The 15,296-nt window shown below is 37.8% G+C and overlaps 1 protein-coding gene across 1 annotated transcript in view; it reads right to left on the bottom strand.

The window, feature by feature from the left end:
- Window positions 1-3,680: 3,680 nt before the first annotated feature.
- Window positions 3,681-15,296, bottom strand: part of SRBD1 (S1 RNA binding domain 1) — a gene marked incomplete at its 3' end in the record, with an annotated part of 117,845 nt that continues 106,229 nt past the window's right edge. The window contains exons 20-21 of the mRNA XM_080616545.1: window positions 6,752-6,936; window positions 3,681-3,970 (exon numbers count right to left, since the gene is read on the bottom strand). Coding sequence (XP_080472671.1) covers window positions 3,681-3,970; window positions 6,752-6,936 — 475 coding nt within the window. The remainder of the gene's footprint in view (window positions 3,971-6,751; window positions 6,937-15,296) is intronic.

Raw genomic sequence — 15,296 nt, 5'->3', positions numbered from 1 at the left:
GGACTGATGATCTTGAAGTTGGATGTCCTTAAGCAAAGGTGAGTAGCTACATAAATTACCCTCAGGAAGACTAGAAAAGCAAAGGTGCTATTCAACCTGAACCAAGAACTCAGCATCCGTTTCAGAGCAAGTGAGGCTCCTTATATGAAGCTCTGAAATTAGGCAAATATGATTCATGTTTGGTTTGTAGCTTCCAGGCATGGTTTCTAAGTGTATTTGTTGTTAAACAAATACAGACACCAAGTTCAAGACACACTACCTTAAAGCTGTTAGAATATTTGTTCTCCTGAATTATGCATTACCTTTGTTCGGTATGCAACTTTTCTAACACAAGTACCCCACAAAGCCCCAGCTTCCAGCATATCTATATGCCATATGGTCAAGCTTCTCCAACCGTCTGCTCCTCATGGAAATTCTATTTGTTTTCCTATTGATTTTATTACATTTAACAGCATACTAAATCATTCCTGAGGTTGACAAGTTTCTGGAAAATTGATATATGCTGTCTAAAACTGCCTGAGGCAGGAATAAAACCAAAACAAATGGCTTCTTTTAAACTCTTGATTTGCATTACTACAGCCAGGCATACAAGTGCCATCTTGTTTGGTAGAAGAATTCTTCTCCTTTGTGCAACATGTAAAGCACAGGAAATCCTCTGAAACTCTTCTTACAGGCCTGCATATCGGACGAAGGCAGTTGCAAAATACCAGACTATTTGAGTGAGGGTGGGACTAAAAAAGCAGATTGTCAGCTAAGATCAATGGGCTGGATTCTCTTGTGAAGAGGTGGAAGGGTGAGTAGATGCATTGGAATCTACAGCTTAAGGCAAAAGTAAAATTTTTAATGGGACTTAAAGACTTGTATTTAGCTCTTCCCCTGAGAAACTGTACTGTGAAGCACTTGAGTAAGATCAGGGTTCTTGTTTGTTCTAAACCATGGAGGCATCACCATTAAGCACTACAGAACTTGTCTGAAAGCTTGAACTGCATCATGAAGAGCATCTCAAACGAGAAAAAGCACCCAGTAATTTTTTTCTTGGTTCAGATTAAAATCAGTCTTGATGCTTTGATGCCAGAAATCTGAAAGCCACAAGAGTTCAAGAGGAAGCCTGCTTAAAAAGAAAGAATTGTTAAATCTCCAGAGATCTGACAAAAGCAAAGAAGGTCACATGTACACATATTCACCTTTATTAGGCTCTCACTAGGCGGTTCTAATGGCTGTGTTCTGGCAAAGAAAAAGAACTTGCAAAGAAAAAAGTGTTTTTGTGGGAAGTAGTTAAGACACTGAATTAGCTGATGAATCATGGGATTACATTTGCAGAGCTGTAGGCATTGAAGATATTAATAGTCACAGACTTCCCATTTTGGCATAATTAAAAACCAAATAAATCAAAGAAGTATAGATGACATTTTCCAATAGTCCCTGTGATGCCACAGAATAAGCTTCTGAGTTCCACTAAGGAGAAACCAAACTAGCTTATGAGGATGTAGGTTGATCTGTAGGTCAGTCTTCTGAATAAGCAAGAAGTTGCCTGTGAATTAGCAGTGAGCAAAAGCAGTTTCAAGACATCTTCCATTTAGAGAATTTCATGATCATCCAAGAAATATACACAAAAAAATGCAGAAGATGCTACAATCAGTCCTCGTGATATTAAGTACATATATGAAAAGTTAATTTCACTAACAAAATAGTACAAAAAGAGAAAACGCTCATCTTAGCCATTGAAATGAGCTTCAGGACAGGAGTTTATCTCCTCCTTAGAGAAGACCAAACAAATTCAGTTAATTTGCTAAGTGCTTAGATACTGCAGAGATAATATACAAAGCTCAGCAGAACAAATAATTCTGCTGATGGAGACACCAGAATATACTGCAACATTATCCGTGAACACAGAACAAAATCTCAGCTCATTTACTTTGCATCTGTGTTTTCAAAGACAGTGACACAGTTAACATGGTATCACAGTTTCTCATTTCATACCAACAAGTCTACTTTCCAGCAGTATTACGGGAAAATTTCAAAAGGCCTCAGAAACATGATTCCAAGTTGTGATGACCTTCATATTGTAGAGAATGGTCTTTTTTTCTTCGGTAGACAAGTGCAGAGAAGCTAGTGAGACTTATCTCCCTTTTTCCATCTGCTAAATGATTCCATAATCTCCAAAATACACAGTCTACAGGTGGTTCTTAATTATGAAAATTGAAGCACAGAGCTGGGAGATTAAACGATGTCAACCTTTTTCCTAACTAATATAGACTCCCTGTGCCAACACCTATTTGGACATTTGTAGTCTGAAGCCTTGTCATCAAAGGTGTTTGACGCTCGCTACACCTGTTGTCTGTGCTCATTTGCTAAAGGCTAGAGTTTCTCCCAACTTACAGGTGAGTGTGATTACTTCAAAGGAATAAACATCCAACACACCAAAAATTCCTTGGAAAGACCACATAAATCATCTGTTGCTGGAGGCTCCTCTGCCTGTCCTTTGCACAGGCAACTGGTAAACCCTTTGAAACACCACCAAACAAAAAGTCTTTAAGTGAATGAAAACAAACCTCAAGTGCTGGGCACTCCGAGCAGGAAACAGTGAGCATTCTTATTAAAACAAAAGTCTAGAAAAGCTTTGCAAGCATCTACAAACAGCAAAAAACTTCTGTATGGAGAATCGTGCCTTCACGAGCATGGCATGCGAAGACAAGTGTTGAAAAACTGTTCTCCACTCAAAACAGGCAGAAAAATGACAAACAAAAGATGGAAAAAAATAATGTCATGTTAAAGAAATCCAGAACAGACTAGAATTATTTTATTAAATCAGGAACATCATCAGGCCATGGGGCTGTAGTCCAGTCTTAAAGCCCAGAAAAGTGGATCCAATTCAGAAGGTCAGAAAAGTGCATCCTCAAGTTGGAGCGTTACTGATGGAGCACAAGTTGGAAAGAAAGAGAACCAGGACTGTCGAACCACTTGTAGAACCAGTACACTGAGAAAAGATGGCCAGAAATGTTTTTATTTTGCACAAGTATAGAACAACATAAATGTCTTTTGACACCTTTGAGCAAGGTTCTTTAAACCCCAAGGTACATCCCAGTGTGTTAATCAATAATAACTGACCAACCAATAATAACGCAAGTAAACAGAACTCCTAATGATGTTGCTCAAATAAATTAAAGCTGAATATTTCTGAGCCATGAATAATATTAGCATCTGCTCTTTTTCCAGTCTACTTTTGAAGCAATGTCATCACCAACTTAACAAGATCACTTTTTTTTCCTACAGCTAGGCACCCTCTTTTAGATTCTCAACCAGAAAACAGGCAAACTGAACGGCCATTTTTCGAAGGGGAGCAGTGAATGTGTCTGCTTGTGCAGCACTGACTAAAGACTGAGAGAGCAAATCTTGGAGAGACAGAACAGATAGAAGATCTCCTGACAGTCCACTGGAATTTCATTTGCTCTGCAGACAAAATAGCAAGGTTGCTTGGAGGTAGTCTAATAAACTGTTCCAACAATTAACAGAAAGGAGTCAAGAAATGTGGAAAAACTGTTAAAAAAAGGAAAAAAAAGCAAGGCTGAAGGTTTCCAAATTTGTTCATTTCCAACATTCTCATTAAATGCCTGAATCTCCAGAACCTTGCTGTCACTACTCAACCTTTAAAATTAACGCTTAATCGTAAAAAAACCCTGTCATAAAACACGAATAAGATCCAATGTTATCCTCAATCGAGGAATATCGACATTAAGCACTCTAACTTCCACTCTTTCTCCAGGACCTAAGCCCAAGCTTTTTCTCTTCTTCACTTTAGAAAGTTTTGCTTCTGTTATGTTTCGCATTGGAATCAAACCTGCTTTTCCCACACCAATATCAACAAAAACTCCAAATGGTGTTGCATTTTCAACTTTTCCAGTCAGAACAGCACCAACACTTAAGTCTTCAAAGCAGACGATGCTTCTCTTGAAGTCAGGTTTGTCAAAATCTGTTACAAGAAACAAGAAACAAAAGTAAGACACTGGAGAAAAAGCTTGCATTATTTTCTAAGGGTTGTTTCCAGCTGGTTGTTCCTAATCAAGAAGCACTTGGCACTGGAATGGGTTGCTCAGAGAGGTTGTGAGTGCTCCATGCCTGGTGGTGTTCAAGGCCAGGTTGGATAAAGCCTTGGGTGACACGGTTTAGTGTGAGGTGTCCCTGCCTATGGCAGGGGGGTTGGAACTGGATGATCTTAAGGTCCTTTCCAACCCTAATTATTCTACGATTCTATGATTCAGGCAAGAACTAATTCAGGTAGCTGTAAGGTCCCAAATACTGCTTCATTATGTGTTTTAAATAAAGATGCATCTGTAATAAACAACGTTTCTTGTATTTTATGAATCACTTTAAAAGACTATGATTAATGGAGTAATACGTATAGTGAACTATGTGGTATGAAACTATCACAACGGGATCAGAAGCATGCAATATATTATCTGGTGACTGAAAGGTTCTTTAAAAGTTCTTGGTGCTAGAGTGAAAATGCTTGAGGTGACTTTTACTTGAGCTACATAAATTACAAGTAAAATTCTATTTCTATACAAATTTGTATACAGGAATGCGAATATTCAGTCTCTTCACATACCAAGGAGAAAAGTCAGCAGTGCACTGTTCTTAGGCTTGCTGGTCACCTGCACCATGATATCATGCAATCAACTGCTTCCCATGACATCAAATGATAAACTGCTTCTTTGCACTTATAACTTAATCACACCTGCATGATTATAAGCAGGTAATATCCCAATATATTTAAGTTCATATTCTGCACTTAAAGGCACAAATAGACATTTTAACCTCTCTTCTCACACTTGCTTACCACTTTCTTCTCCTGCAGAAAACCTGAGCCCTTTCAACAACTTCTCTTCCCACCTTTTCCAAGATATAATAGGACTGAGGTTTTCCACAGACAACATCACTAAACTAGGACTGCACCCATTTTCCTACCTTTGAGAAATAAACCACAGCCTGAACCAAGTTTTGCCCATGACAGTAACTGTTGAATGATCTCCCCCTGTCCTTACCTCTATCTATGAACCCTTTTTTGTATTTTCTCTCCCCTGTCCAGTTGAGGAGGGGAGTGACATTGGCTTGGTTGGGCACCTGGCATCCAGCCGGGGTCAAGCCATCACAGAATCAAACCCTAGTCGAGTACACAAGCTGGCAAATGCAGCAAGAGGTCTTGAATTACACGAAATTTTCTATTGCAGGAAGGTACCTCATTGCTCAAGTCCAAAATGGTTAATCCTTTTGTAACATTATACTCCGCAGTGGCACTTCAGTGAAAAAAGCAACTACGCAGCCATCCAGGGCAACAAGCACAAGAAGGTTCAGAGAAATTATGGGAATCTTTTTAAATGTTTGCAAACCTCTTTTTCCCCCTGCCTCCCCACCCCAGCAGGTTCATTACAGTTACCTGATGAGCTGTTCCACTTTAATGTTAGAAAGAATTTCTTACAAGAAATGCCTTACAAGACCTTGGCTAGAAAAAGATTTTTACACTACGTGATAAAAGTAATCTATTCTTTCTCTTTCCCCAAATAATTCTTTCCATGTTCTTTTGTATTAAAACCATTCAGGAAAATTAAACATAGAATTTTAAATTTAATAAAATTAAGTGGATACAAAAGAAAGCTACTCTCTGTCTGCAGTTCCCTAATGTGACATCTCTACTGTTGGGAACAGCAAAGGAATTGAATCTTAAACCAAGATTATTTTGTGAATCAGGGCAAAGTACAAACTATTCTATGTTAAATGTGATGCATTTCCTCACTGACAGTCACTAACAGAGTTACAAAGACAATGAATTGAAGCTATATGAGGCTATTAGGCTGCCTACTCTAGTCACAGATTTGTCTACAGCAGTATGGAATGTACTGGATGAGCAGAACAGGAGTATTCCCATTGAAAACATTTTTGCTTTTATATCTTGTTAATAGTCCATCCTACTGTAACTTAGATGTGAGACCACCTGGACAGAAATGCATACATAATGCAGACATAAAAAAAAACCCCAAAACCATTTCCAAGATCACTAGTGGGAAATACTTACAAAAATCTGGAAATAAAGTACTTATGAACCCCAGAAAGGGAGACAGAAGTTTCATTTTCTTAAGCATAAGTTTATTATCTATTACAAACCTGCATCTTTGCTGCCTACCTTTATCTCTTGCTGTCATAAGAGAATCCAGCTTTAAGTTTCACTAAACAACAGCATCTCCAGATGTTGTACTTCATTGCTTACCTCATCTTTCTTCCCCTCCACCTCAAACTGTTCAGCATTACTGCAATGTTTTAACATGAGCCATGTGCTCCAATTACACTTGTCTCCAGGAACTAGTGCAATAAAAGAGCAGAACTACACACTGCTGCTCCACATAGCTTTATTACTACTGTTTCAGCTTGGTCTCAGCATTACCCTCCATGATGGAGAGCCAACACAGATTTAATCAGTATAGAGTCAACATATTGAAACTATTTCATTTGTTAACAGCCATACAACTCCCCTTCCTATGCCTGAAAATACCATGATTTAAGACAGGATTCACACTCCTTACCTACCGAGCTGGAAAGAAACATCTGACTATGATATAGCCTTTACCTTGCCTGAGAAGAGAAATGGAGTTACATGTTCATGAAAACCTGCTACTGACTTTAGAAGAAGAAAATGTGCTGGTTTAAAACTGATATGAACAATCAATCTGAGATTACAACCTTCGAAACAAAGCTTTACCTGTTCGGATGTCAAAGCCTTCAGGCTGAGTCAGACCATCAATGATCAGCTGCAGCGTGTGCACCGTCGTATTTAGCCTTTTGGCTGTGCCTTCCAGTCCTTCCTTTTGAATTATGGCATTTACTTTTTGTTGCATATCTGATTTTCCTATGTCATTTGCATTTCCTCCGATCAACGATAAAAACCTGGGAAGTTCAGGCAAAGATACAGAGAGAGATTTGTCACATCCTTCAGAGGGGACTGAACCATTGCTATATTTAGGGGTTTAAATTACTTCTGCTTTGATGTATGAACAAAACTTCTGCTAAACTAAAATGTGAACAGCAAACAGTTTCCCAAGTGGATATCCTATCAACTCATCACTGATCAAAGATGCACATGGAAACTTAAGAGTCTATTAGTATACATGTATCTCTTGGAATAGATTACAACACTAGAAGCAAAATTTCAGAATGAAAAGCACTTCTCAGCCTGTGCTAAACCCAAGTCAGATTATGACTGAAAGATGTCTTTTGCCATGTAAGCTCCCTAGAAATAACTGAGAATTCTATAATACCGTCAATTTTGTCACTCTCATTCAAATTAAAATCAATGGTAAGTAAAACACCAATGAACATTCAAAATACACAATTAATATGAAGAATCTATAACCGAACTTCAGGAAAACATTACATAAAATACTTGCCTATGAACTTTGCTACTAAGAACAAATAGTTTTTCAGAAACTAGGCAATTATTGAGTCAAAGTAGTTACAACACAAGCACACTTACCCTTCCCTATTGTCACATACATACACACACACACACACACTGCAGGTTGAGACAAGTTTGGACATCTAAAAAGGCAGAAAAGAAATACTTCAAAGTAAGCATGTCTTAATCCATGATCTTTTTTAGAAATAAAAAAGTCAAAACACACTTACTGAGGTTTTCAGTTCAACAACGCTGGCACAAATGCTGAGAATTGCAGAGAATAGATGGCAAAAATTCACATGCAGACCCTACTCATTATCAGGAGTGACGCTTTAGACAATCTTTATTTATCACTGAATAAATGTCTGTATTTCACTGAAGGACTTAAAAATGTGAAATCACAGAATCATAGAATAGTTAGGGTTGGAAAGGACGTTAAGATTATCTAGTTCCAACCCCCTTGCCATGGGCAGGGACACCCCACACTAAACCACGTCACCCAAGGCTCTGTCCAACCTGGCCTTGAACACCGCCAAGGATGGAGCATTCACAACCTCCCTGGGCAACCCATTCCAGTGCCTCACCACCCTAACAGCAAAGAATTTCTTCCTTATATCCAATCTAAACTTCCCCTGTTTAAGTTTTAACCCGTTACCCCTTGTCCTGTCACTACAGTCCCTGATGAAGAGTCCATCCCCAGCATCCTTGCAGGATAAGCCTTTAATGGATATAAAGCAATGAAAATGAGGATGTGGCTCATAGAAACTGAGCTACATTGTACTAAATAAAGCCATTTGTCCATTTCTCAATAGACACTTCAGTTACCTGCTCTGGTGCACCGTGATCTCACCATGGACAAGTCTCTTCCACCCTGCTTTACCATGTCCCTTATTGCTAGATGGAGGCACATGCTTTTTTTGCATGCTCTTCACCACAGCAGACAAGTAGAATTATTGTCCCTGTCCTCCAGATGAGTAAGTGCTCCTTCCAAATTCCTAAAAGAGATCCCACCTTCCTGTCCTTATCCTACTTCACAACAGGTGTAAACTATAAGCCACAAAAGAAGTGCTGACCAGCAGGTTCGTGCCCTGCACTTGTGAATGGCGGGAGATATTCCAGCTCTATAAGAAAGCAAAACCTCCTTCCAGCCCCACCTCCAGAGTGAAAAATACATGCTGTGCTTTTATCAAAACCTGAGGCTTGTATTTCTTTTGGTAGGGGACACAGTGGAGTTATTTTTGTTTTGTTGCTTCCCTTTTTTTTTTAACCCATCTGACATTATTTCAGGTGGTAAAAAGTTATACGTACTGAAAAAAAGAAACTTAATTTTGTATGGAGAAAATACAGATTGAAGGAACATAATTAAAGCAACATCCAACTTGCAGTAAATCACAAAATTGATCTTTGACCACAAGGGCAAAGCTTGACTTCAAAATGTCCACTAATTTCACCAGAAGGAGGACATATGTTGAAACCGGCTGTCAGGACTTCTGCTCTTTTACAGATTTCAAGTGCAAGCATGGTGATTTAAGTGTTAGCTCAAGTGCATAGATTTAATAGTGTTATAGCTAATAGTGATACAATTTTCATGTTAATTTTCTTAGTGCATACAGATCTTTCATGTGGCAACGCATGAAGAAAAAAGTAAAAACTAATAAATATTCACTGGATGACGCTGTTCTCAGGATTTACTTGATTTTGCTTCGACTGACTGCTTTTGAACTTTTGACATCACTATCTGAAGTAGTTTAAGCTGGTTTGGAAACAACGTAAAGCTAAAAAACCATGCAAAATTGCTTATAACATAAAATACAAATTCTTCTTTTCCATAAACTAACAACAATACTACTACTCAAATATTTTCTCTATGAAGAGCCTACATACAAAAAATATCAGACCTTTTATGAAACCATATTCTGTTGGTCTCAAAGGAGCACCAAAAGCGGTTGCAATGACAATACTGAAGGTGGTGTAGGTCCAGGCAAAGTGCTCTTCACAGAACTCCTGGGGGCCACTTGCTGCTCATGTTGATGGATGGACAATGCCCCACTAGAGCACTAGTGACAGGGAGCAGCTGCCCCAGCTTTGACTGACATGCCAGATGTAACACGACAAACCCAACCAGCCTCATGACTCAGCCTTCTAAATAATGTATGCTTTACCTCCTGCCCCTAGAAACAAGTTTGCTGACACTCATGTACTTGGCTTTATTTCACTTCAAATGGAAATCCAGCTTGAGTACCTCCGAGGATCATTTTCTCACCATTAGGATTTTGCAGAAGTGCATTCACTTTGTAAATCGATAACAGGGTGGGTTTCAACCACATGGACTTGTCACCAACATATAAACCCCTTGTTACATACAAAACTGTCAAACATGTGGATAATGCAACCAGAATGCACACTGCTATGTGCAGTCTGCTGGCAAGAGAACCAGCCCGAAACAGGACACAACCCAGGTGCCTGAGCCCTCAATTACTATTCATGAAAGTTATTTTGCCCTCTCCTCTTCCTCTGTCTCCTCCACCCTCCAGAAATCCCAATGAAAGCATTTGCCTGATATTCAAAAGGATTTCTCATCTAGGCAAGGACAGCAAGTTTGGGACCTTGTCATCAGATACAGTTGTTTAAACAACATCGCCATTGCTCCAAATAAAATCTTGGCTCCACCTGAAGGTCCTGCTTAAACATGTGCCCAAGTTGAAGTACATGAGAAGTCCCCTTGACCTCATTTGAATGATTAAAGTTCTAAAAATCAGGCATTTGGTTAAGAATATTTTGGAATTACGAGGTATATCATAGGCAGAACAGAGCACTGTAACAAGAACCGGCATGCACATAGATGCAAAAGAATTATCTTTAACGGAAACAATGTCTTTCTACTTTGGAAATTCTCACCTTTTTAGGTTAGGTTTTGGTAAGAACCTATATATTAAAGTTTTTCCAAATAAAAACAATTTTTTAGTGACTACACATGTAGTTTTTAAAGATACTGTTGAATCTAGTTATATATTTAATGTATCATTTTCACTCAAATGAACAAAGCCTGAGGGCATATACAATAAGAAAATCAATATAAAGCACAAATCTCTGACTGAGAAGTGCCACGTTATATTGATCATTTCTATTTTTAAATGCCATTGCTAAGAAGAAAGTGAAATGATTCCTTATTAAAAAGCAGCCAACAACTTCCTTTGAGAATCATTTCAAGGTCAGAAAAAGAGGATATAGTCAGTAATAAGACTAGGATACGGCTATGGGGTAGGAGGAAAGGGGTTTCCCTACTTTAGATGTTTTGTTATTTGTCATGTTAAACTATCTCACTACAATCTTTGAAATACCTCACCCAATTTGTAAATGACAGTTTCAGCTGCACAACATCAGAACATGAATGATGTGTGCAAAAATGAACGCTCTTCAAGTATTTTCCTTGTGTGTGAACTAAATAACGTCTTGCAGTACTTCAAGTGCTATGCTCATCTACTAGAAAGATAAAACTTAGAGAAAAATGAAAAGAAGTGAAAATGGGAAAGATATGGTATTTTTTCCTGAAAGCGAGGTTATTCTTAAGATATATTGTCCTGATTTCCTCGAATGTTGAGCGTCTGAATGAATGGCAACATTTCTGTTCCAGGCACATCAACTCAAATAAAAGCTGCTGGAGTCTTAGGTGAGTCAGAACAGAGCAAAAATTAGCTGGTTTAGAGACTTTAAGGTTTACAGTTTCGAGATTTAGGGGATACTCAGAAACCTCAGTAACTACCTTAGTTTTAATAGCAATCCTTGCAGTGTTACAGGACCTGCAGAGAACGGTCATGGCTAAATCACTGATGTTTTTATTTAATACATAATTTCATCCATCTTACCCAGATAAAGAAAGAAAAGTAGCATAAATGTAACAAATAAGCACATCATGTTCACTTAACATACACATCTGCACAAAATTATAGCACAGGCCTTGCAATGCTTAAAAGATAATGCAAATTTTAGTGGAATGCAAAAAAACAGTCAGAAAAGAGTAAAAATATCACCAAGGGAAGCTTTCAGTAAATTTTTAAGAAGTTACTTTAAACCCCCCAAAAAGCTTCTTATAATGTGCAGGAGTTCTAAAGCTTTGCAAGGGTTTTAGTCACAGTCATTTCTGTTTTATGTAATCATTTCCAGCAACACGACTTAAGAGCTGGGAGTACTGGATTCATTACATTAAAGCAACATGATATGCCATTACATCTTGTCACAGTGCACACATGAATTAATGGTAATGCAACATAATCACTCTGAAAACAAAACAACTTTGCATTAACATGCACTTTGTTAGGCAAAATGTACATTCATGACAGTAGCAAACTGAAATTATGCAGACATTTGTTTTAGTAATGTTTTGAAACACAAAAACATTATTTAATGCAGATGCTGACTCTTCTTGCTCCGACTGGCGATATGGATCCTCAATTTTTGACTACCCATGCAGATTACATATTGAACAATATTTCTGCATTACTCCCTGTAAATAGTTGCTAGACACAGAAAGTTAGAGTTTCAAATACATTTAAAACAACTTACGTGTTAGAGATAAGCCTTATGTGTTTTAGAGAAGGAAATTTAACCAGAATTTTTCCTCAAATGCACAAATTATTAACATTATAATTACCTGACTGCATGCAGAAGACCAGAAAGCACTCAGATAGTTCATGACATTTTGAATGTATAAATCTAAGAAACAATGAGTTTCTAACTGAGAAAACAAATTCAGGCACAGTGCAGCACAGCCTCTCTGCTACTCTACCATTGGGCACGTTGTTGCTAGCTGTTTTCATGACTACTGATATATCACATAACTGAAGCGTAACCTGAGATACGAAATAGGGAAACATGTTGAGTTACCCACAGAGAAGTAGTACTATAAGTATTACAGTTAAAGGAGATATTTCCATTAAAAAAAATAATTTTTTTTAATGCAACCAGTAAGAATTTAAGTAAGTTTCAAAAATTTCAACAGATGAAATAATATTGCTTGATTTATGGGTCCGGTATTCACAGTGTAACTGGAGGAAAATCCTTTGTTATTTCCAAGTTCTTCTAATAATTCTTGTTAACAGTACGTTTTACATCACATAAAAGTTTTAAAATGTCTTCACTGGATGGCAAAAGCCTTTTCTGCTCTTCCATTTACTGACAAGATCCCTTTCAAAAAGACGTCCTCTAAACATGCAGCTACTAAGTTAATAGTCAGACCTGCGAACAAACTGGCCTTCTAAAGGGATGAAGATGAACTACTATTTATTAGGCTTAGTGGCCCCGCTTTTGCAAGTGTTCTACTTAATTAGGGTAGCTGTTTCCTATTGGTAATAGTCATAAAGGTTCATTAATTTACAGAGCTTAACTTTTTTAGGCTTAAGACTTTACTGAAAAGTATTATTTTGCACATTTTACAATATCTTGAATATACACAGGTGTGTACACGTAAATACAGCCTTATTAAACTGAAGAAAATATGTTTCTGGTGACTTGGTAGTGAATTTCAGGATTGACATCCTACCACAGTAAAAACTTCAATCCTCTGTAAAATATTCACAGGTAGACTGCATTGTTAAATATAACACAATTTGTTTCCATTGGTCAAACACCATACCAAATAACTGCTTCCTCCCTGATTTCTATTCCCCTGAAGCATTGCCTCAGTTGGTGAGTTACAACTAGGGGACCTGGATAGAAGCAAGCCAGACTGGCGGACAACTGGAAATGCCATCAAAGGACAAATGTGCTGTTGCATAAAGGGCAGGAGAGGAAGACTGCTTTTTTTTTGGTGGTTTCTCCCTAATCAACAATTTTCCTTCTGCATTTTCTTACATGTCAGTACTTGTCGTCCAAGCTAGCAAGTGCAGCATTTCAGCATAGCAACTGAGATACTTTGGATCAGCTGCTACATTCAACACGGAAAGACTAGCAGGAACACCAGAGAAATGATTGAACCATCTAGAACGGAATATAAAATGTTATGAACATGAATGCTTTGCTGAAAGAGCAAACCCAAATGTTTTACTTTAGTGAGGAATAAGAACATGAATGAGTGCTTTGCTGCATCCTCTTGGGATTCTGATGTCCTTTCGGGATTATAAAGCAGCGTTATCAATACACAGGGAAGGGTAAGACATGAATCTTCACTGCAAGTCACTCTGCTCAATATACAAACCTCTTCTCTTCAAGCATAACCAACTGCATCCAGCAGTGCTATCCATCCTCCAGGCAAGGTCCTAAACCTGGATAATTAGCCAAGGAAGATCCTCACCTGCATTATGCTAAATCACAACTTCAGTTGGGAAAATGTTTCCAAGTCAGACTGAAACACAACCTGTCTGCCAGATGCTGCAATCTGTGAGCAGCAAAAACACATTCTGAGCGCCAGCCTTCAGCAAAGAACATTTTTATGAGATTTAAATAAAAATGAGTAAATGTTAAGATTCAGTCAAACGAAACCAACTGCCCCCAGCAGACTGATACAACACAGAAAAAACATCGTGTTTTCTTCCCAGGATTTCAGTTTATAATCATAACCTGGTTGTAACTTCTTGAGACTTCCTATATGTTTCCTTGGTTTTTCTACAGTTATTTTACAATACGTACCAAGAAACTGGATATGCTCTACATGTTGTATTAACTGTATGTAGAAGATTCTGCCACTATAAACTGGTGGTCACATACAGACTTTTCAGAAACTTCAAACACAGCTCTGCTTTGCAGGAAAATACACTGTCTGCAAAGTTTGTAGTTATTTATTTAACCTATAGGAAATTCCGATTCATAATATTTAGAGGTGTCCATAAGTTCCATCGCTGCACATGACAAAGCCAAGCTTTGACAGTGTGGAAACCATTAACAATAAATATGTTGGTCATCTGCAAAGTATGTTAAACCACCAGTAGGATGTTACCAGTAGGAAATTACACAGATTTTAAGTTAAGATGTTCGAATAGCATATATCAATCATACCAGCACCATTTGTGCCACTGTAGTAAAGATTACATCAGTGTTTCCATTATAAACTCCCTATTTTTCAGGGGTTTCTAATTCAGCCATAAAAATTGGCTCCAGCCTAAAGCTTGGCAACCAAAGTTACCACTTGGGAGTAATTCCTTTAACCATTTCTTTTTTTTTTTTGGATTGGCCTTTCAAGGTACAAAATAGTTCACAAAATTGGTGGTTTCACATTTTGGTGAACTTCTATCCCTCAAAAACGTTTTAAAAACTGATAATTTTGCATGTCATAAATCTGTAATGTGGACTGCTGCTCTTGGGTAATTTGGATTAAAGCACTGGATTAAAGTCACCAGCTTATTTTGTTTGAAAATAAATGTGATTTCCCGTGAAAGCTTTTAATCTAACAAAATGTTCACAAACTATTTTCTCATGGCAAGATGAGGTAGACATTGCACGGGGAAGCCTTTATGACTCATTTACACAGCATCTATTCCATTCATATTCATTTCTGCGGGAAGAGGTAGGAAACACTGCATTTTGACGCCTTAAACAAAATCTACCCATCTTCAAGACAATTCTGCCTTTTGGTAGCACAGATCCACCGGTGAGCTTGACATTGCCTCTGACAAAGTTCTATGCAAGCACAGAAAAAGAAGAAATGACTACTTTGAAAGCAGCCAAGCACCAGAACTCTTTAGAAGTGTATTTTGCTTAAAACTTTATGTATTAAATATTCATTCTAATCCACTTCTAACAGACTCAATTTTTCTCATGCACATTTATTGAAACTGCAAGAATTAGCAATTAGGTTTTAAACCTAATTTAGTTCTAACACCCTAAAAAAGTCCTTCAGATATTGGTTATTTCAGCAAGA

This window comes from Psittacula echo (assembly GCF_963264785.1).
Source record: "Psittacula echo genome assembly, chromosome: 4".
In the NCBI taxonomy this organism is placed as follows: Eukaryota; Metazoa; Chordata; class Aves; order Psittaciformes; family Psittacidae; genus Psittacula; species Psittacula echo.
This window is presented reverse-complemented; position numbering and strand designations above follow the sequence as displayed.